The sequence below is a fragment of the Ascaphus truei genome, chromosome 17 (genome assembly GCF_040206685.1).
Source record: "Ascaphus truei isolate aAscTru1 chromosome 17, aAscTru1.hap1, whole genome shotgun sequence".
Lineage (NCBI taxonomy): Eukaryota > Metazoa > Chordata > Amphibia > Anura > Ascaphidae > Ascaphus > Ascaphus truei.
Window position 1 is genome coordinate 44,989,315 of NC_134499.1, and position 21,760 is coordinate 45,011,074.

The 21,760-nt window shown below is 44.9% G+C and overlaps 1 protein-coding gene across 8 annotated transcripts in view; it reads right to left on the reverse strand.

Moving 5' to 3' along the window:
- Nucleotides 1–21,760, reverse strand: part of NISCH (nischarin) — a 185,329-nt gene that overhangs the window by 99,839 nt on the left and 63,730 nt on the right. For 7 of the 8 annotated variants that reach the window (XR_012788657.1, XM_075575031.1, XM_075575036.1 and 4 more), the window contains exons 9-10: nucleotides 20,629–20,697; nucleotides 6,946–7,131 (exon numbers count right to left, since the gene is read on the reverse strand). Coding sequence is in view for 7 of the 8 variants with exons in the window: in XM_075575031.1 (XP_075431146.1) it covers nucleotides 6,946–7,131; nucleotides 20,629–20,697 (255 nt within the window). In the remaining variant the exon portion in view is untranslated. The remainder of the gene's footprint in view (nucleotides 1–6,945; nucleotides 7,132–20,628; nucleotides 20,698–21,760) is intronic. The other variant, XM_075575032.1, reaches the window with a different exon arrangement.

A 21,760-nucleotide genomic window follows, 5' to 3' on the forward strand; every position in this document is an offset into this window, starting at 1 on the left:
TGACTGGCGGTGGCGCGCTAGTGTCGGCGGCGAGTGGACAGGTGAGGCGCTGCTGAGAGGGGGGGTGGTGGTGGTGGGCTCAGAGGCGGCTGCAGTGGTGTTGTCCTCCCCCCTCCGCATCTGTGTCGGCAGCGGGAGGTGAGGCGCTGCTGAGGGTGGGGGGTGGTGGGGCAGAGGCGGGTGTCGTCGGGTCCTCCCCCACACGTGGAGCTGTGTCAGTGGCGGGTGGGGAGGTGAGGCGCTGCTGAGAAACGGTGTAGTGGGGGAGAGGCGGCTGGCGGTTTCACCCCCCCCCCACGCGGAGCTGTGTCGGCAGCGACACTACCCGCATGCTGCTGCTGCTGGCCGGGCCTGGTGCATTCCCTGGTGGGAGCTGGCGGGGTGGTGAGCTGGGGGGGTGATGGGTAGGGCGAGCCGGCGGGGAGGTGAGCTGGGTGAAGAGGACAGTGGCCGGGTGGTTGTGCGTGTGTGTGTGGCAGTTGGGTGAGGCCGAGGGGGAAGGTGAGCTGCGGGTGAGGAGGAGAAGAGAGTGGCAGTTGGGTGACGTCATAGAGCCACACAGGACCAATCTGATTGGCCAGAGACTGGGACCAATCAGATTCACCACATCTAGCACCAACCTTACAAAATTCAATTTTATATATAGATTTTGTAATCCTCTGTGTGTACCTATGTTTCAAGGAAATAAATGACAATTTTTTTTACCAATTTGTTTTGCTCAGTGAATGGTCCCGGTAAAAAGCTATGTCTTCTGGTCTCATGTGACATTAACCACTTATCTACAGTGGTGTGAAAAAGAAAGTACACCCTCTTTGAATTCTATGGTTTTACATATCAGGACATAATAACAATTCCTTAGCAGGTTTTAAAATAAGGTAAATACAACCTCAGATGAACAACAACACATGACATTATTACACCGTGTCATGATTTATTTAACAAAAATAAAGCCAAAATGGAGAAGCCATGTGTCAAAAACGATGTATACCTTATGATTAAATAGCTTGTAGAACCACCTTTAGCAGCAGTTACTTGAAGTAATCATTTTCTGTATGACTTTATCAGTCTCTCACATCATTGTGGAGGAATTTTGGCCCACTCTTCTTTACAACGTTGCTTCAGTTAATTGAGGTTTGTGGGCATTTGTTTATGCACAGCTCTCTTAAGGTCCAGCCACAGCATTTCAATCGGGTTGAGGTCTGGACTTTGACTGGGCCATTGCAACACCTTGATTCTTTTCTTTTTGCAGCCATTCTGTTGTAGATTTGCGGTGTGCTTGGGATCATTGTCGTGTTGCATGACCCAATTTCAGCCAAGCTTTAGCTGTCGGACAGATGGCCTCACATTTGACTCTAGAATACTTTGTATACAGGTGTTCATGGTCGACTCCATGACTTCAAGGTTACCAAGTCCTGTGGCTGCAAAACAAGCCCAAATCATCACCCCTCCACCACTGTGCTTGACAGTTGGTATGAGGTGTTTGTGCTGATATACTGTGTTTGGTTTTCGCCAAACATCTCCACTTTGGTCTCGTCTGTCCAAAGGACATTGTTCCCAAAGTCTTGTTGTTTGTTCAGATGCAACTAAGCCGTGCTGCCATGTTCTTTTTAGAGAGAAGAGGCTTTCTCCTGGCAACCCTTTTTTAACAATTTTCTAATTGTACCGATATGAACTTTAACATTTAATATGCTAACTGAGGCCTGTAGAGTCTTAGATGTAATTCTTGGGGTTTTTGAAATCTCTCTGAGCATTGCATGGTCTGATCTTGGGGTGAATTTGTTGGGACGTCCACTCCTGGGAAGATTGGCAAATGTCTTGAATATTTTCCACTTTTTAATAATCTTTCTCACTGTAGAATGATGAACTTTAAATTGTTTGGAAATGGCCTTATAACCCTTTCCAGATTGATGGGCAGCAACAATTGCTTCTCTAAGATCATTGCTGATGTCTTTCATCCTTGGCATTGTGTTAACACACACCTGAATGCTCCAGAACAGCAAACTGCTAAAACTTTGGCTTTTATAGAGGTGGTCACACTTGCTGATGATCAATTAATCAAGGGCATTTGATTAGCAGCACCTGTCTGCTACTTAGCATCTTAATTCCTATGGAAGCAGTAAGGGTGTACTACGTTTTTCACAAATAGCTTCTCCATTTTGGTTTTATTTTTGTTAAATAAATCATGACACTGTGTAATATATGTCATGTGTTGTTGTTCATCTGAGGTTGTATTTTCCTAATTTTAAGACCTGCTGATCTGTGTGGTTGATTTGAAGTGCTGCCATAGGACTTCTGTCTGAAGTTGACGCATGTGAAATCTTTCCCATGGCACTGCTTCTATGGACGCTGACATAAGTCATAGTACTCATTGCTTGACGAAGCGATATAGTTTACACAGTCCTGGAGGTATCCAACGTGTTTTATCAGATTTTGATGTTGACAAACAAACTTATCTGAGGACAATACAATTCTGTATTGAATTGTAGCCCTATGAAAAATAATGTTTTGTGTTGGTCTTTATTTGCTTTTCTCCCAATTGACCCAGCCAAACTCCTGCAGGATTTCCAATACGTACTGGATGTGATTTTTCAGGAGTTGCCTTGTTCACTTATTCCTGCCGCCATCAGCACCATTACTTTTGTGAATAAGAAAAAGTTGTGAGTGGAGTACCTCAGGGATCGGTACTGGGATCCATGCTTTTTAACTTGTTTATTAGTGACCTTGAGGTTGGCATCGAGAGGAAAGTCTCCATCTTTGCTGATACTAAATTGTGTAAGGCAGTAGAATCAGAGCAGGATGTAATTTCTCTTCAGAAGGATTTGGAGAGACTGGAAAACGTGCCAGGTAAATGGCAGATGAGGTTTAATAAAGATAAATGTAAGGTTATGCATTTGGATGCAAGAATAAAAAGGCGAATTACAAATTAAATGGGGATAAATTGGGGAAATCCTTGATGGAGAAGGATTTAGGAGTGCTTGTAGACAGCAGGCTTAGCAATAGTGCCCAAAGTCATGCAGTAGCTGCAAAGGCAAACAAGATCTTATCTTGAATTAAACTGGCAATGGATGAAAGGGAAGTAAACATAATTATGCCCCTTTCCAAAGCATTAGTAAGACCACACCTTGAATATGGAGTACAATTTTGGGCACCAATCCAAAGAAAATACATTATGGAACTAGAGAGAGTGCCGAGAAGAGCCACCAAATTAATAAAGGGAATGGACAATCTAACTTATGAGGAAAGGCTAGCTAAATTAGATTTATTTACATTTAAAAAAAAGGCGTCTAAGAGGGGATATGATAACTATATACAAATATATTTGGGGACAGTAGAGGGAGCTTTCAAAAGAACTATTCATCCCAAGGGCAGTACAAAGGACGGCAGACATCCCTTAAGGGTGGAGGAAAGAAGATTTCACCAACAAAGGAAAGGGATCTTTATAGTAAGGGGTTAAAATGTGGAATTCATTACCCATGGAGACTGTGATGGCAGATACAATAGATTTGTTAAAAAAAAAGGTTGGACATCTTTTTAGATAGGAAAGGTATACAGGGATATACCAAATAAGTATACATGTGAAGGATGTTGATCCAGGGATTAATCCGATTGCCAATTCTTGGAGGCAGGAAGGAATTTATTTTTCCCCTTATGAGATATCATTGGATGATATGACACTGGGGTTTTTTGTTTTCCTTCCTCTGGATCAATAAGGAAGAATAGATATAGGATAAAGTATCTGTTGTCTAAATGTAGCATGGGTTGAACTTGATGGATGTACAGTCTTTTTTCAACCTCATCTACTATGTAACTATAATGGTCACAATACCGTATAAAATCACAATAAATAACTTATGAGGAAAGGCGAGCTAAATTAGATTTATTTACATTAAAAAAAAGGCGTCTAAGAGGGGATATGATAACTATATACAAATATATTCGGGGACAGTAGAGGGAGCTTTCAAAAGAACTATTCATCCCAAGGGCAGTACAAAGGACGGGGGGCATCCCTTAAGGGTGGAGGAAAGAAGATTTCACCAACAAAGGAAAGGGATCTTTATAGTACGGGGTTAAAATGTGGAATTCATTACCCATGGAGACTGTGATGGCAGATGCAATAGATTTGTTCAAAAAAAGGTTGGACATCTTTTTAGATAGGAAAGGTATACAGGGATATACCAAATAAGTATACATGTGAAGGATGTTGATCCAGGGATTAATCCGATTGCCAATTCTTGGAGGCAGGAAGGAATTTATTTTCCCCTTATGAGATATCATTGGATGATATGATTCTGGGGGTTTTTGTTTGCCTTCCTCTGGATCAATAAGTAAGTATAGATATAAGATAAAGTATCTGTTGTCTAAATTTAGAATAGGTTGAACTTGATGGGCGTACATTTTTTTCAACCTATGTAACTATGTAATACTCTGGGCGCGGAAGATAAGCTGGAAGGTAAGCCATCAAATTGAAAATGCTTTACTTTGATTCCCTCTTCAATGGCAACCTCAAGAAATGTGGGTAAGCAAAGCAGATGGGAATATGTAAATAGACATCTTAAATCTATTGCTGACATAAAATATCCTGGGCTTAGAAAGTTGATAACAGGCTTTATGGACTCCATTTTGAAATGTTCCCTGCGAACATACTGATTTAGGAATTTTAGATTCAGGACTGGCCTTTGAAACCATAAACAGAAATCGAGTATGTTCCATTCCCTTCTAGATGTTCTGGTACCGGTACTACCACTCTGTCCACTTTGAATTTTCATACTGCCTCTCAGTGTTCTCTTTTTAATTGGACACACTGGGGAAGGGGTGATGATAAACCTGTTCACCGTTTTTTCAGTGAATTCAATTGAGTAACCTCTCTATTAGCTGATGTACCCAGAGATCTGTTATTTTCTGCCACCGTGTAGAAAACTGCTGGAGTCTTCCGCCTATTTGATGACTGATTCTTGGAAACCTGGCATCAGAAGGATATTGGTCTCTAGAAGTCTGAGGTCCCTGTTGATCTTCATCTTGTAGATCTTCTCCCTTGTCTAGTCCTGGAAGAAGAAGACTATCTTCTAAAGCTCTTGTATGACAAATTCTTTTTGAGATGGTCTTGGGCCACGAAAAAAAAATGATTTGAGTGCCTTTGTCTGTCTTCTGTCTTCTGGGTAACACTCTTGCCTTGTTACCTGTTAATTTTTCCACAAGTTCCTATAATTCTGCTTTGAATAATAAGGAGCCTTCAAATGGTATGGAACAAAGCTTTTCTTGGAAGCTGTATCTGCTATCCAAGCTTTAAGATACAATGTTGTTGAGAGGGCCGTCTCGGAAGCTTGAACCATCATCTAAAAGGCTGGCCAACCTTCGATAGCGTGCTAAAGGTATGTCTACTTTTGAAGGATTATCCCAAATCTTGGAATCCTCTGAATCAAAAGGATACATCTTGTTACATTTTCTTGACCAGGATGGTTTCTTTGATCAGCTTTTTGATTGCTGTATGTACTGGAAATACTCTACCCTTTCTTTGTGAACTTGCCTTATCAGCTATTTGACTTCTATTTCTATTACTGCTTTAACTGATTTCCCGAGTTTGTCAATATCTTCTGTTGTGAAGTTTTCAAATTCTCCTCTTGCTTCACCTTTCTCTTCAGAGGAATATTCTGGGAATTCTGTACCTGCTGAGGCTTTCCTATCCGATTCATGAGAGGAGGCAGAGTATCGCCTCCGATAGACTATTCGTAAACTGTCATAGGTTCTTCTCTTTGCATCGAAGTTTCCGACGCTGTTTGTAAAATATGTGAATTTAAAACTATAAAATGTTTGCTGCATTGCTGACTGAAATCATCCCAGAAAGCCCTGGATCTGGATGAGATTTTCTTCCATCACCAGTTGCTTTATGCAGGCACAACATATTTTTTTCTTTTACTTGTCAGGTCAAGGTTGTTCACATCCTGCACAAGTAAAATGTTTGAACTTTGCAGTCTCTTTCTTGGGACTAACATGCCCTGCACTAGGTTCCTGAGGCGCTTCTGTGGGATACATAATATATCATACGAAACAGTAATCCTCCCCTCTCCCAGTTTTACCTGATTCAGAAGATGTTTTCCACTGAATTATTTCCCTTCTATTACTTGCCATCAGACAGTAGTGAAGGTGTTTATCCCCTAATCTCCAGCGCGTCTCCTCTCATATCACTTGTCTGCCTGCTGTTTACGTTTTTTTTATTTATAAAGGGCCCGCTCCACTCCGACACTACATGGCAGCCATATTGGTGCAGGAGGGCTCTGTAGACTCATTGGGCTGAGCCTGTGTGTGACGCAATGCTGGACCCCCATCTCCTACGCCCCTTTGTCGGAATCAGCACTCGCGGTCTTCTCACTGTGCTGCCCTGCGGACCGAGTGACGTTGGCTGAAGATTTCACCAGCTCCAAGAGGTAAGCGACCATGCCGCTCTGCAAAGGGGAACCAGCCTCACCTTGTGAGCTGGCTCCTTTTTTTTGGAAGGAAAGGGGTGCACTTAGCCCCCTTCTCCCTGGGTAACCCCCTAAGATAGGGACCTGTAGCAAGAGACATCCAAGAGAGCCTCATAAAAAAATATTTTCTCTGTGCAAGCTCCTACTATTATGTAGGACAGGGAAAAAAATCTTCACAGGTAAAGGTGTCCTTTTTAGGGCACCTGCAGGTTTGATCCTGTCCTACCTCAGGGATGTGGAGCTTACTACCCATGGTGCTGCCTGATTGACGGAAAGGAAAGAAAGGTTTAACTTTTCTAGTATGCCTAAAGCAGATGACCAGAATATAATGTTAGGATCATAGATTTTCTATGAAAATATCAGCAAATACAGCAGTGTATTCTTTAAAACGTTAGTAGACCTTTACTAAGCATAATTGTCCAATCAATATTACGTCTTTCAATTGTTACCTCAACTAAACAATGATTCAATTAATGTATAGTACCTGCTTGATTTTGTTGTTACTTAGGTCCAGGTTGACAAGGGAATATAATTTACAGAGACCACTGAGACTCTCCAATACATTGCCAGCTAAATGTAGTGTCTTGATATTTCCAAGCTTTGCATGAACACCTTCCAGAACTGAAAGCTTGTTGTAGGAAAGATCCAAATGAATCAGATTGTACAAATGCTATATGTAAGAATAAAGATAGAAATTGTGTTAGTAAAGACCTACTTCCGTTTATATCTAAACAAGAATAATGGCAGATATGATCAATTTCACAAAAATTTGTTTTTTCCTTTGATCCAGTTAAAAAATACAGGAATAATAAACTAATAAAATGATTCAATGATCAATCATTACATTAAAAAAAAACGGAGCAACCGTACTATCGAAGATCTTCATTTTTAGATCAAGCAAAGATTATAATTTGTGGAAAATATCATTTACATTTCATGTGATTATAAATAGATCCTAATTTAAAAAAATATAAATGTGCACCTTTAGTAACCTTAAATTATCCAAGTTTAAACACAAACAAAATCTAAATTAATACAACATCTACAAGAAAACTTCTCTTTAGCAATATGTTCATGTTACATTTAATTTGCTTGAACTTTATGCTAATTTCTCCAGAAATGCAACTGAAGAAAATGTAAAGGTCCAATAAAAACTATTTGTGAAAGCATTTCACCATTCTGATATAGAAAATGTATTCAGTTTACTGTAATTTTTTTCCCTGCACTCCACTAATGGCCGAGGGTACCAATTGGGATTAGCTCCTCCCTCAGCAGAGGTTGGACAGTAAACTTCTGCAGGGACCTGGTATATAAGCCGCTCCCTTTCCCTGCAAAGGCAGTCTTTAGATTCTCCCATGGCTATAAAACATAACTGATATATGTTAATTTATTTATAAAATGTTTTAAATCAGGAAGTACTACATTGAGAGTTAACTCTCGTTTTCAAGTATGTCCTGGGCATAGAGTTATGATAATACATGGTTACATTAAATGAACAGAGGTTATACGGTCAATTCACAGACGTTGGAAATATGGGTACAGAGTATAAAAGGGCTGCTTAGTTTCAGATTGAAATAAAGCAGCTTTAACATTACCAAACATTACCACACCCTTTAGCTGCCCTTTGACTGGCCAAAGACGGTCTTCGCCAAAGGCCGGCTGCCTTTGGGGTGACGTAGATGTAGAGGGAAAACACGAGGACAAGAATACACAATTTTTTAGTTAACGGTTCACTCACTCTACAATAACTTGCAGAATTCTCCTGCCAAATCTTGACTCAGGTGAGGCTTGTACATCCAGCATGTATTATTTCACAAAGGTGTGAACAAGAACCAGACTGCAACTTTACAAATTTGTCTTGGAGATGCATGGACTTTGAATGCCCATGAGGACGAAATAGCCATGGTCAAATGTGACTTTATTCTCTACGGAACCTGTTTGACCTTCAAGGTTATAGGCAAGTTTGATACATTAAGTAATCCATCTTGATAAGGCTACTGTAGAGGGAGAGGGGTGTTGGCATGGTATTAAAGGGGTTGCACCCCATATGGCCACCCCCTGGCCTCACCAGGGAGGCAAGGGGTTAACTGGACTGCGGTCCAGGAATGTGGCTTACACCTTGTCATGTCAGGAAAATGTATGTTCCCCTGTTTCATTATAATCCTGTATTTTAATGTTTTAAAGTGCATTTCTGTATCTCCGGTTCTGGAGGTCGCAGAGAGTAGAAATTTGGCCAATATGTAGCGTCACTGTAGGCATTAAAAACTGGCAAATTTCGACCCACTAGGCCCCCCAGAACGGAACTTATTAATATGTGCAGATATTAAAGTGTATATGGTATTTTGGATCTGCGCTGAAAATGCAGACTCCATCTGCTATGCTAATAGGTCAGGAAGGGCAGCCGGATGATTGAGCATAAGCCCTGTGATCAAAAGTTAACTGCCCTGATTGTTTACACTAGGAACAAAGTACTAATCAACAGACTCTGCCAGTCTAATTGTTACCTGAGGGCTGAGAATCATCAAACTGGAGTGGTTTGTAAGTGTTATGTCTACACCTACAAACAATGAAGATCCTACCAGATACTTCATTTGGTCGACTTGTCGTCGCCCCTGATTTAATTATGGGGCTACAGAAATAAGACCCTCAGAGTCCCAGTACACATGGGCAAACTAGCTGGGGGGCATGGGCTAACTAGCTGGGGGGCATGGGTTAAACTGTGTCTCCACGTTAGGGATTGGATACAGATAATTGTTCACCAATAGTCTGTATTAAATGTTAAGAATAGGGTTACAAAGGTATATAAACTGTGTCAACACTACAGTTTTTAGTTGTTCTTCTGATTCCACCTGGAATGTCACCGGATTGCTGGAGAATTGTTAGCTGATACTTCTCCATTCCCCAACCCTAAGTAAGTGTTACCTTCTTGCCTGTTAATTGTACTATATTGCTGTGTTCTCCTTTTTCAAGGAATAAATTATATTTTATTATATCCAAGCCTCATTCAGTTCAACCCAGATATTTGGTGTTCATTATATCTTGTCATAAGTTACTGTGACAAGCTCTATAATTAACTGGTGGCAAGCGGTGGGATTGAACTGAACCTGTATTACAGTGTACTGCGGCACCGTGTAATATAGTGGGAACTCGAAGGGAATTGCGAGTTCCTGGGACTAAAGATATTGAACACACAGTAGTGCAACAGTTAACACAAGTTGTAACACCACCTCACTGCTGCGACCGTGAACCATGAGCGAGGCTGAATGCTCATCCAACATGAGGACCCGAGCTCAGCTGAAAGACAAGTGCCGTGAATATGGACTGCCCTATGAGAACCAGGAGGTCGCAGACATGGTTGACGCAACCGGTGACTATGAAGCCCGGCTTGCAGAGCCTCAGGATACGGCTCAGCTTGCCCTTATACAGCCACCCGGAGATCAGGGAAGGAACCCAGTGCCGGGGCGGCAGAATCTCGGGAAGGGAACGAGTGCACCTCCCGGGAGCAGTGCAACAGGAGGGGTACTGGTTGCTGCGGCTACCAGTCCGTTCACCCCTGAAATGTTGGCACTGATTACTGCGTGGAGATACAGAGGGACACCGGAGGAGCGGCTGCAGTTTATCACTATGGCAATGAACAGACCCGCTTATTGCCCCCCTGTCCATCCCAACAACGATGAACTCAAACTGGAGCAGCACAGTCTCACCAAGTTCGTGGAAGGTACTGATCAGATCGACAGCTTTCTAAAGAACTGTGAAACACAGTGTCGGCGGTACAAAGTGCTTCCCTAGCATCGGGTTGCACGTTTCGACCCCTTACTGTCCGGCTTGGCAAAGCAGACGATGATGGTGCTTCCAGATGAGTATGCTGATGACTATGACCACCTGAAAGAACTGTTATTGTTTCAGTACGGTTTTACCCCTGAAGCCTACCGGGGTAAATTCCGGCAGGAAGAGAGGCAGCCCCAGGAGTCCTATGTTATCTACGTGACCCGCATGGCTTTGTACAGGATACGCTGGGTGGAGGGCAATGAGGCACGGACTTACCAACGCCTGCTGGACCTCATCTTTCAGGAGCAGCTCATGCAGCAGTGCCCGCCGGCGGTGAGAGCTTGGGTGTACGACAAGAAGCCCAAGACTTACCAGGAGGCGGCGAGGCTTGCAGACGACTATGTGGCCAGCCGAGCCCTGATGACCACCAAAGCAGTAGCCAAGGCGGCGGTGGCACCGGCCAGAAAGTCTGCCAATACCCCCCAATGGAATCAGAGGCCGCCTACGGGCAGCAGTCCACCGAAGGCGGGGGAGCTCCGGCACGAGCGCCGGTGCTACAACTGCAACCACCCTGGTCACATCAGACCAGATTGCCCGGAACCCCTGCGTTCCGGCGGACCCCATCAGGGGCAACACACCCCAGCTGCGAAGCCGGTAGCCCGTGTGCGGGTGGCTTCCACCAAAGACTCCGGACCGGTCATGGAACCAACTCCAAGCGAGACGTCCCATGCAACGCCTGTCCCGGTTTCATCGGTGCCTACAGCCAGGAGCGGAGGACATCTCAGCGCGGACCTGCAGCAGACGGACGGCCGGAGCAGACATCTCACCCCGGTCACAGTCGGTGATCGGCAAGCAGTCGGCTTGCTGGATTCAGGAGCTGCAGTGACCCTGGTCCGACCTGATATGGTCCGGCCAGAGGCATTGATCCCAGGCCCTGGAATACAGATCACTGTGGCCGACGGAGAGCCACGTTTCCTGCAAGTGGCCAGAATCTTTTTGGATTGGGGGGAGGGCCAGGGTGTGCGGGAGGTGGGGGTTTTACCCGGTTTGGATGCTGAAGTTCTTCTTGGCAACGATCTGGGTCCGATGACCTGCACCTACGATCGAGTGCCCAAACCCGCTGTAGTGGCGGCGGTTACAAAGAGCCAGACAGCGGCAATGGCGGCGGCGCCAGTCCCCCAGCCTTTGGGACCAACGTTAGCGGAGGGCGCAGAGGAGCCCGGGGAGGTAAGCCAGGATCAGTTGCAACCACAGACTGACTTACTGTTTCCCCTCACCCTTCCCCATTCTCCGGACAATGACATGACTGGGGGGTGGCCAGAATTAGGAGCCCAGTTTAGGGAGGCAGTGAAGACAGACCCTACCCTGGCCGGCGTGAGACTTCGGGCATCCGAATCTCAGGCAGGGGAAGGCACTGAGCACTGCCTATGGGATAAGGGACTCCTGTATAGAGAAGAAGGGAACCCAGGGATAGAGGAGGGATTGACCGGTAAGCGACAGCTAGTAGTGCCCTAGGGGTACCGACAGCAATTGTTACGGGTAGCTCACTCTATTCCGTTAGCGGGACATCAGGGGGTCAACAGAACGCGAGCCCGGTTATTACAGCGTTACTACTGGCCGGGGGCATCTCGAGATGTGGGCAATTTCTGCCGCTCTTGTGATGCCTGCCAGCGAGTGGGTAAGGCGGGCAACCGTGTGAAGGCACCCCTGAAACCCCTACCGATAATAGGGGAACCCTTCCAGAGAGTAGTGATGGACCTTGTAGGACCCCTTATGATTCCTAGCAGGTCAGGGAAGCGCTACATCCTCACGGTGGTGGATTTTGCCACCCGGTAACCCTGAGGCGGTAGCGCTTGGCACCATAGATGCCAAGACAGTGGCAGCAGCTTTGCTGAACATTTTTTCTAGGGTAGGTTTCCCTAGTGAGATCCTAACCGATCAAGGGTCGCAGTTCATGAGTGAACTGTTACATTGTCTCTGGGATGCCTGCGGTGTACACCCCTTACCATCCCCAGACAAACGGATTATGTGAGAGGTTTAACGGTACCGTCCCAGAGTCCTTGGGCAAGCCCAGTAGTTCTAGTCCCTAAGAAGGACAAGACCACCCGGTTTTGTGTGGACTACCGCTTGCTCAACGCTGGGACGGTGTCAGATGCCTACCCCATGCACCGCATGGATGAGTTACTGGATGAACTTTGCGGGGGCAAGGTATCTGACCACTATGGATTTGAGCAAAGGCTATTGGCAAATCCCACTGACCATGGAGGCTAGGGAGAAGTCAGCATTCATCACTCCAAGTGGCGTTTATGAGTTTTTAGTGATGCCATTTGGGATGAAGAATGCCCCGGCTACCTTCCAACGCCTGGTCAATAGGTTACTGGAAGGGATGCAGAGCTATGCCAGGGCTTACTTAGATGACATCACTATCTTCAGTAATTCCTGGGACTCCCACTTAGGACATGTAGCTGCGGTGCTGGATAGGATCAAGGAGGCTGGGCTTACCTTGAAACCCACTAAGTTTATGGTAGGGATGGCAGAGGTCCTGTACTTAGGGCACAGGGTGGGTGGGGGGCACCTAAAACCAGAGCCAGCCAAGGTAGAAGCCATAGTTCAGTGGCCTGTTCCAAAAACCAAGAAACAGGTCATGGCATTTTTGGGCACCGCAGGGTACTATAGGAAGTTTGTCCCACAGTACAGCGCCGTGGCCAAACCCCTGACTGATTTGACTAAGAAGCAACTGCTTGTGCTTATCACCTGGACTCCTGCCTGTGAGACTGCATTCCAGGCACTGAAAATTGCGCTTGCTGGGGCCCCCATACTGGCTGCCCTGGACTATACCAAACATTTCCTCATACAGACTGATGCCTCAGACTATGGCATTGGGGCTGTGTTGAGCCAGGTGGGGGACGACGGTAGAGAGCACCCTGTGGTGTACCTCAGCTGAAAACTACTCCCCAGAGAGGGGGCCTATGCCACCATTGAGAAAGAGTGCTTGGCTATTGTGTGGGCACTCAAAAAACTCCAGCCCTATGTGTATGGAAGGGCTTTCACGGTCCTCACAGACCACAACCCCCTGAGTTGGCTGCAGAGGGCATCAGGGGAGAATGCCAAGTTGTTAAGGTGGAGCTTGGCCTTGCAAGAGTTTGAGTTTACAATTCAGCACAAAAAGGGTAGTGAAAACAGCAATGCTGATGGACTTTCACGTCAGGACTATCCCTTTGAGACTGAGTTCATTAAGGGTGCCAGCAGTGCCCGACTCCCCGTTAGGGCCAGTGGGCCACAGGTCACCCATTAAGAAGGGGAGGTGTAGAGGGAGAGGGGGGTTGGCCTGGTATTAAAGGGGTTGCACCCCATATGGCCACCCCCTGACCTCACCAGGGAGGCAAGGGGTTAACTGGACTGCGGTCCAGGAATGTGGCTTACACCTTGTCATGTCAGGAAAATGTATGTTCCCCTGTTTCATTATAATCCTGTATTTTAATGTTTTAAAGTGCATTTCTGTATCTCCGGTTCTGGAGGTCGCAGAGAGTTGAAATTTGGCCAATATGTAGCGTCACTGTAGGCATTAAAAACTGGCAAATTTCGACACACAGAGCCCCCAGAACGGAACTTATTAATATGTGCAGATATTAAAGTGTATATGGTATTTTGGATCTGCTCTGAAAATGCAGACTCCATCTGCTATGCTAATAGGTCCGGAAGGGCAGCCGGATGATTGAGCATAAGCCCTGTGATCAAAAGTTAACTGCCCTGATTGTTTACACTAGGAACAAAATACTAATCAGACTCTGCCACTCTAATTGTTACCTGAGGGCGAAGAATCAAACTGGAGTGGTTTGTAAGTGTTATGTCTACACCTACAAACAATGAAGATCCTACCAGATACTTCATTTGGTATACTGGTCGTCGCCCCTGATTTAATTATGGGGCTACAGAAATAAGACCCTCAGAGTCCCAGTACACATGGGCTAACTAGCTGGGGGGCATGGGTTAAACTGTGTCTCCACGTTAGGGATTGGATACAGATAATTGTTCACCAATAGTCTGTATTCAATGTTAAGAATAGGGTTACAAAGGTATATAAACTGTGTCAACACTACAGTTTTTAGTTGTTCTTCTGATTCCACCTGGAATGTCACCGGATTGCTGGAGAATTGCTAGCTGATACTTCTCCATTCCCCAACCCTAAGTAAGTGTTACCTTCTTGCCTGCTAATTGTACTATATTGCTGTGTTCACCTTTTTCAAGGAATAAATTATATTTTATTATATCTAAGCCTCGTTCAGTTCAACCCAGATATTTGGTGTTCGTTATATCTTGTCATAAGTTACCGTGACAGCTACCCTTGAGGCTTGCTGCCCTCTTCCAGGACCTTCTGATTATAAATAATGTGATGATTTTCTGTATTTCTCTATAAGAGTACGTTTATCTTCAAACACCCAACTACATCTAAGTTATAAAAACCAAAAATGGATGCTAACAGAGCTAGGACCAGGTAGGTTAAGGGGAGAAGAAATAACCACTGAGCAGATATCTTGTGTGCAACACAGATCTGCAAAATCTGAAGGCTGGTGAGGTATTTAACTTTACATCTGATGAAGAGAGATTCGCGAAAAGCGTTAGGTTGATCCTTTTGAGGCACCATACACCTCCGAAAAATTTGTCATGAATCCTGAAGTGTCTTCGCTATACCGACAAGGGGTTTCCGAGGACACCACAAACATCGGAGTAACCTGGAAGCAAGAAAGGAAGCCACGGGAGCTCATTACATCAATCGTGGATACCTGCCTTATCCTAGGAACTGCGTGGACTGCCGGGAGTGACCGGAGCGTGGAGAGAGACATTGCTGGAAAGCATTTTATTCAACTGTTCAGAAACATTGCCGTTTGAGAATGGAACTTTGTTTAATTATCTTGTATGTTCATTAAAACAGTATTATGCTATGCACTCTTTTATCCTTTTTGATGCAATGGATCTCTATGTGAGAAGCAGAAGGAAGTAATTCAACTCTAATTTGAAAAGACTACAGCAGAAGCAAAGCTAAGTATCTCACCAGCCTTCAGATTTTTCAAAGCTGTGTTGCACACAAGACATCTGCTCAGTGGTTATTTCTTCTCCCCTTAACCTACCTGGCACAAGCGCCGTTTGCATCCCTTTTTTCGTTTTTAGTCTACTGTTGGGAGGGATGTGAAAATTCCTTCTATAAGGATGTTGGCTGCTGGACTTGGTATTTGAATAATTGTATTTTACATTATTATAACTTGCTTGATTTAATTCTGTCTATTAACAACTTATATTTAATTGTTTTGGTCAGCGAGTGCTCTCTTTCTACTTATAACTGTTTACATTTAAGTTATGTAGTCTAATTAGGATTTGTAGGAGTCGGGCAAAATGAAAAATTGATTTCTTGATTGAGGTGAAATGAGGACATGACCTTTGGAAGGATATGTGATAAAAGTCTCAAGACTGCTTTGTCCTGCAGAAAAACTAGAAAATATTTTCTGCCTGAGAGTCTGCAATTCTTCCACACAACTTGCAGATGCTACCAAAACAATACTATCTCCTAAGTTAATAGTCAATGTTCTTTGCTGCAAAATGTTCCAATGGGTAAAGATCGACTAGAGCTTCCAACACTAGTGAAAGAATCTACACATTTAATTTGAGGTTTCAGGTCACTGACCCGCTTTAGAAATCTCAGCACTAATGATGCTATATCTGTTCTTAATAAAGCGGACAAAGCGTTTCTAAAACCCAGCTTGTAGCTGGGAACAGCTCATATTCCTATCTTATTCCTGAAAACAGAGCCAGACAATAAATACAAAGGTATAAAGCTGTCATGCGCTCAGAAATCCCACTGGGTGAATCCAACACTTAATGGTGTAAATAGCCGAGGAGGCTGTGTTGCAGCATGCTGTTTTTTAATTGTGTGTCTTCTTCAATAAAGCTTTTTTTGTACTATCACCGGAACTGGAGTCAGATTTGCTGTTTGCTGTGGCACCGGACATCCTCTCTCCTCTCCAGACAATTAATAGACGAGGTTGACTTTTACTTTAATGCTTACTGCTCAACCTCCATGCCAATTTCTTTGGTTCTGGTAGTGTTGCACTGGGTCCCAAAAATTACCAGGTAACCAGTTCCGGCCACCCAGGAAAAATAATTAAAAAAAATATTACCGGGTAACCAGGTACCCGGCCACGTAGTTTTGACTTACATGCAGCCAGCGGCGGAGTGTGAGAAGGACCATGGCGACATCATGGTGGAAGACATCCTGGTGGTGGTGGCAGCAGAGGACGTCATTCTTCAGTCGGTGTGAACAACGGAAGACATCCTTCACAGCCGGTGTCAGTGGGACCAGAGGAACATGTTACCGGAGCAGGAGCGTTACTATTGGACAGTAGTGGAGAAGCGCAGCTTCCGTCTTCCGCTGCAGCTCCTCCCCGGCTGTCCAATAGTAACGCTTCTGCCTCCATAAGGCATTAAGTCTTGCTGAGGCATAAAGAATTCTTACTTCTTTCCTGGGGTAAAAAGGCACTTTCCCCCAGATATTATGGCATCTAGTTTTCTCACAAAGAGAAATTAACCTTCGTAGGGAAGAGAACAAAGTTGTTGTTGCAAGTCAAACAGCACTCTTCTTGCTGCCACTGACAGGACCATTGTTCTTGATGATAGGAGCACTGCGTCCAGTGACGCTTCTGCTATCTAGGTTGGTCGTCCTCTTGATTTTTCATAATACCGATAGAATGGCGTTTCTCTTGACACTGCTTTCCAAGGACTCTTCCAGATTGCCTAGCAACATTCATATGGTTCTGAAAAATGAGGCAGTTGCTGCTTACAATAAACTTGCAAGCAAGTCTCGCTGCCAGAAACGATTTCTGCAGGACACTCAATCCTTCAATCCAATGTGTCACGAAACAAAACTGCATCTTTGGAGCGCTTGTGCGAGCCCACAAACAAGACCTGACCCTGGCACTGAGGTGGGAAGGACTATGCCACACACCCACAGTAGCAGGGGCGGGCCCAGAAGGTGGTTTGTAGCGTTGCTGGGTCTGGGTATGAAGAAAGGGTTAATCCAATACTTGCCGGGGTCCGGGACTTGGAGAGGTGCACGTAGTTGATGTCCGTAAGCCTGTGGTCTGGGGTTGGAGAGGTACTCATAGTTGTTATCCATAAGCCAGGAGTCAAGAGCCAGGGAGAATCCAAATGCAAAGCCAGGTCGGAACACGAGAAGTTAACTGCAGAGAACAAGACAAGACTGGGCTGGACAAGAGAGACACACGCAAAGGCTACACAAAGTTATGCTCAGCAATGAGACTGAGCAGGTTCTTATACAGGAAGTGACCAATGAGGCAGGAAGCAGAGCAGAGGCGCGGCCCCAGCGGAGGCAGGGATAGGCTGCAGGAAGACAAGGGCTCATAGCAATCTTGACTCGCAGCTTGGGCAGCGGAGGTCCGTAACCTCGTAGAAGAGGAGCAGGTGCGCGGTCTGTAAACAGAGCGGGGGTGCGCGCACCAGCGGGAGGCGGATTGGAGGTAGCAGCCGCTGCAGTACTGGTATGTAGAGAGGAGGGACCGCACCGCAAGGGACGCAATCCCCGAATCCTCACAATACACCACCCCCCCCCCATGAGGATCGATTTCCGGACGATCCATAAATGGCTTGTCTGGGTACCTGGCGTGGAACAGTCTGAGCAAGCCGGGAGTGTGGATCTGGTCACTGGAGACCCAGGAACGTTCTTCAGGACCGAAACCCTTCCAGTGTACAAGGAACTGCACCTTTCCTCTGGAGATTCTTGGGTCAATGATAGAGCGAATTTCAAATTCCTCTTGACCATGCACCAACACAGGGCGAGGAGGGGGAACAACATCAGGATACCTGGAACTCTGTTTGACAGGTTTCAGAAGAGAGACATGGAATACCGATGGTATCTTCATAGAGGGAGGCAAGTCCAGGCGGTACGCCACAGGATTAACCTGTTCCAGGATCTTGAAAGGTCCCAAGAATCTGGGAGCCAATTTTAAGGTAGGTGTCTTTAATCTGATGTTCTTTGATGAGAGCCATACCTTGTCTCCCGTCTTAAACCTGGGCGCCATTAGACGATGTCGATCCGCCTGGATCTTTTGTCTCCGAACGGATTCCTGAAGAGTTCTCCGAATCTTATTCCATGACTCTTGAAGAGCATTGACTCTGGCATCAGCAGCAAGGACTCCAGAGATATTAGAAGAAATAGGAAGAGAATTAGGGTGGTAGCCATAATTGAAGAAGGGCGACTCTTGGGTTGATTTGTTCCTAAGAGAGTTTTGTGCGAACTCAGCCCATGGTAAGAGATCAGCCCAATTATCCTGTGTGCAGAAAAAAAGACTTGTGGGAAGCGCAGATGTCACCGTATGTGGAGAACAAAAATATATATAGTGTAATATGTTCGACAGGAAAAAACAACTTAGAAAATCGCAAATGGGGACTCACAATTTCTCAAAATAATACCAGCAGTATGTATGTAATATGGAAGACTTGCTTGATGAGAAGTACCAGGCTTCAGTAGGACAGACCCACAATGAAAGAGATGACACTCTTAGTGCAACATTGCATTCACTATAAAATATATTTATAAAGCAATAAATATTGCACTCACATTTGGCACAATGTGCATAGACACATTAAATTATAGATGCGCAGCTTCTGTGTCACCGTCAGCCCCACCCCCGAGGTCGCGTCACGTCACTTCCGGTTTGGCCCGTCGCGTCACTTCCGGTTTGTGATCGATCACGAAGATGGTGTACACGGTTTAGAGGGGGTTCTGGGGACACACTTGTGCTGCTGCTGTTCACTCAATGCATTTCGCTCGTCTCCAAGCTTCATCAGGAATCTAGAATCCTGACGAAGCTTGGAGACAAGCGAAACGCGTTGAGTGAACAGCAGCAGCACGATCGTCGTGATCGATCGCAAACCGGAAGTGACGTGACGCGACCTCGGGAGTGCGGCTGACAGTGACACAGAAGCTGCGCATCTATAATTTAATGTGTCTATGGACATTGTGCCAAATGTGAGTGCAATATTTATTGCTTTATAAATATATTTTATAGTGAACAGCAATGTTGCACTAAGAGTGGACAAGGACAGGCACACGCAAATGCAACACAAAGTTATGCTCAGCAATGAGACTGAGCACTGAGCAGGTTCTTATTTAGGAAGTGACCAATGAGGCAGGAGGCAGAGCGGAGGCGCAGCCCCAGCGGAGGCAGGGATAGGCTGCAGGAAGACAAGGGCTCATAGCAATCTTGACTTGCAGCTGGGGCTTGTTGCGCGATATCACGCGTGCACAGCGGAGGTTCGGCCGAGGGGGCGGAGCCAAGGTCCGTAACCTCGTAGAAGAGGAGCAGGTGCGCGCTCGGTAAACAGAGCAGGGGTGCGCGCACCAGCGAGAGGCGGATCGGAGGCAGCAGCCGCTGCAGTACTGGTATGTAGAGAGGAGGGACCGCGCCGCAAGGGACGCGATCCCCAAATCCTCACAATCTTCCACTGGTAATGTAGTCTTTCTTGCAATACAGGCAATTGTAGCATCCACCCTTATAGCAAACTGCACATATCCTGGCTTTCTTAGCTACCTTCCTCTCCCTGACCCCAGAGGTACTGCATCACACAAAGCATATAGAAAGTCTTCCCTCCATTATTAGTCATTTCTCTTTTTTATTACAAATCACTTTCTTCTCAAAGAACTCACCTAAAAGTTTTGAGCAGCGATCCTTTGCTTATTCAGCTTCTATAATCATTCGGTGTGAAACAGCAGTGTCTTTAGTCCTCAGAAAACGCTTCAAGAAGATCAGGCACCATTAGTTGGTATTGCCCCTTAAGAATAATGGTGGGGTCCGCATAGTGACATCACACAAGTAATATCAGAGCGCCATTGCCCCTTTAAGGTGATTTGTGTTTCTCTGCTTCCTGCTTAAACAGGAATTCAGCCTTTTACCCGACATAGTTCCAGTCTGCCTGCGTTCACAGACACTTCTGCAATGTTCTGCCCAGTCGCAGAGCCTCCAGCTGTCTGTTCTAGACAGTGCTTCTGCCGGAGCTTCAGGGGGAGAGAGGCTGACAACCCCCCCCAAACTGTACTGCACTAATGCAGTCCTGGTGAGTTGCAACTTAACAAAATAACCACTACCCGCTATGCTGTAGGATAGGAGAAGACTGTCTCTGCAAGGGAGAGGCTTATATACCAGGTCCCTGCAGAAGTTTCCTGTCCTACCTATGCTGATGGAGGAGCTAATCCCAAGTCGCAGCCACTGCCATGTGAGGAACAGGAATACTGAGCTCATTTTATTAATTGTGTTACGCGGAATGGGGTGTTTTAGCTCTAAGCACACTGCAATAAAAGTACTTTAAAATACTGGAGCACCATACTGACCTGTATATTCTCCACTGTAGATATGCCATTATGACTCAAATCAAGGAATTCGATTTGTGGAATAAGCTTCTGTAAAGATAACAAGAAAGTGGATGTATACGGCAAATAAAGGTTTTTGACGATGGAAGGCAATTTTTAAAACAAACTACCATCTTGAATGTGTCAAGTGTAACAAATATTGATCATAAACATAGTGGAGGTTCTGGCACAGAAAACATTGATAAAATGAAGGGCCCAAATGCACCCAACCAACTTCAATATGCCTTTGAAATTTCTCCGCAAAGCTCAGTCATTGTTTTTCCTATGTATCTCAATAATAGATCATGAGATTTGTGATTCTATTCTCCAAGATATAAGGGTCTTCCAATCCAAATTACAACAATGTATAACAGAATATGATCATACCCCCAGTAATTGTTTTAATTGTAATGACTATTTTCCTATTCTTTTTGTTATTGCTCTTTATGCTTCCACTTCAGTATTTAGAATACCTTAGCTCTGTGAATGACTATAATTGTTGTGTTTTCAAGTTTACCATCATGCTGCTTCTGAAGAAAAAAAGAAAAAAAAGAAAAAAAAGGAGATTGTGCCCTTATTGGGTGAAACAGATCATTTTTATGTTGGACTTTGGACTGTAAGACCCCTATGACAGCGAGACTGAGTAATGTGTTGAGACTGTGCAATCATGAACTAGCAAGGGATGGGTTATGTTTTAATGCAGATTGAGGCTATTATGAAGAAGATAAGCAACTTGCTTATCAAGAACACAGGGAAACACCTGCATAAAAATTTACAGGAACAGCAGAAACGTTAATCGCTAAACTTACTTTGCCTGGCGACAAAAATGTTTGCTACATTGTATTGTATTGTATGTCTTTATTTATATAGCGCCATCAATGTACATAGCGCTTCACAGTAGTAATACATGTGGTAATCCAATAAATAACAGATAATATAAATAACAGATCATGGGAATAAGTGCTTTAGACATTAAGGAAGAGGAGTCCCTGCTCCGAGGAGCTTACAGTTTAATTGGTAGATAGGGAGAACGTACAGAGACAGTAGGAGGGAGTTCTAGTAAGTGCGTCTGCAGGGGGCCAAGCTTTATGTGTCATGTGTTCAGAATAGCCAC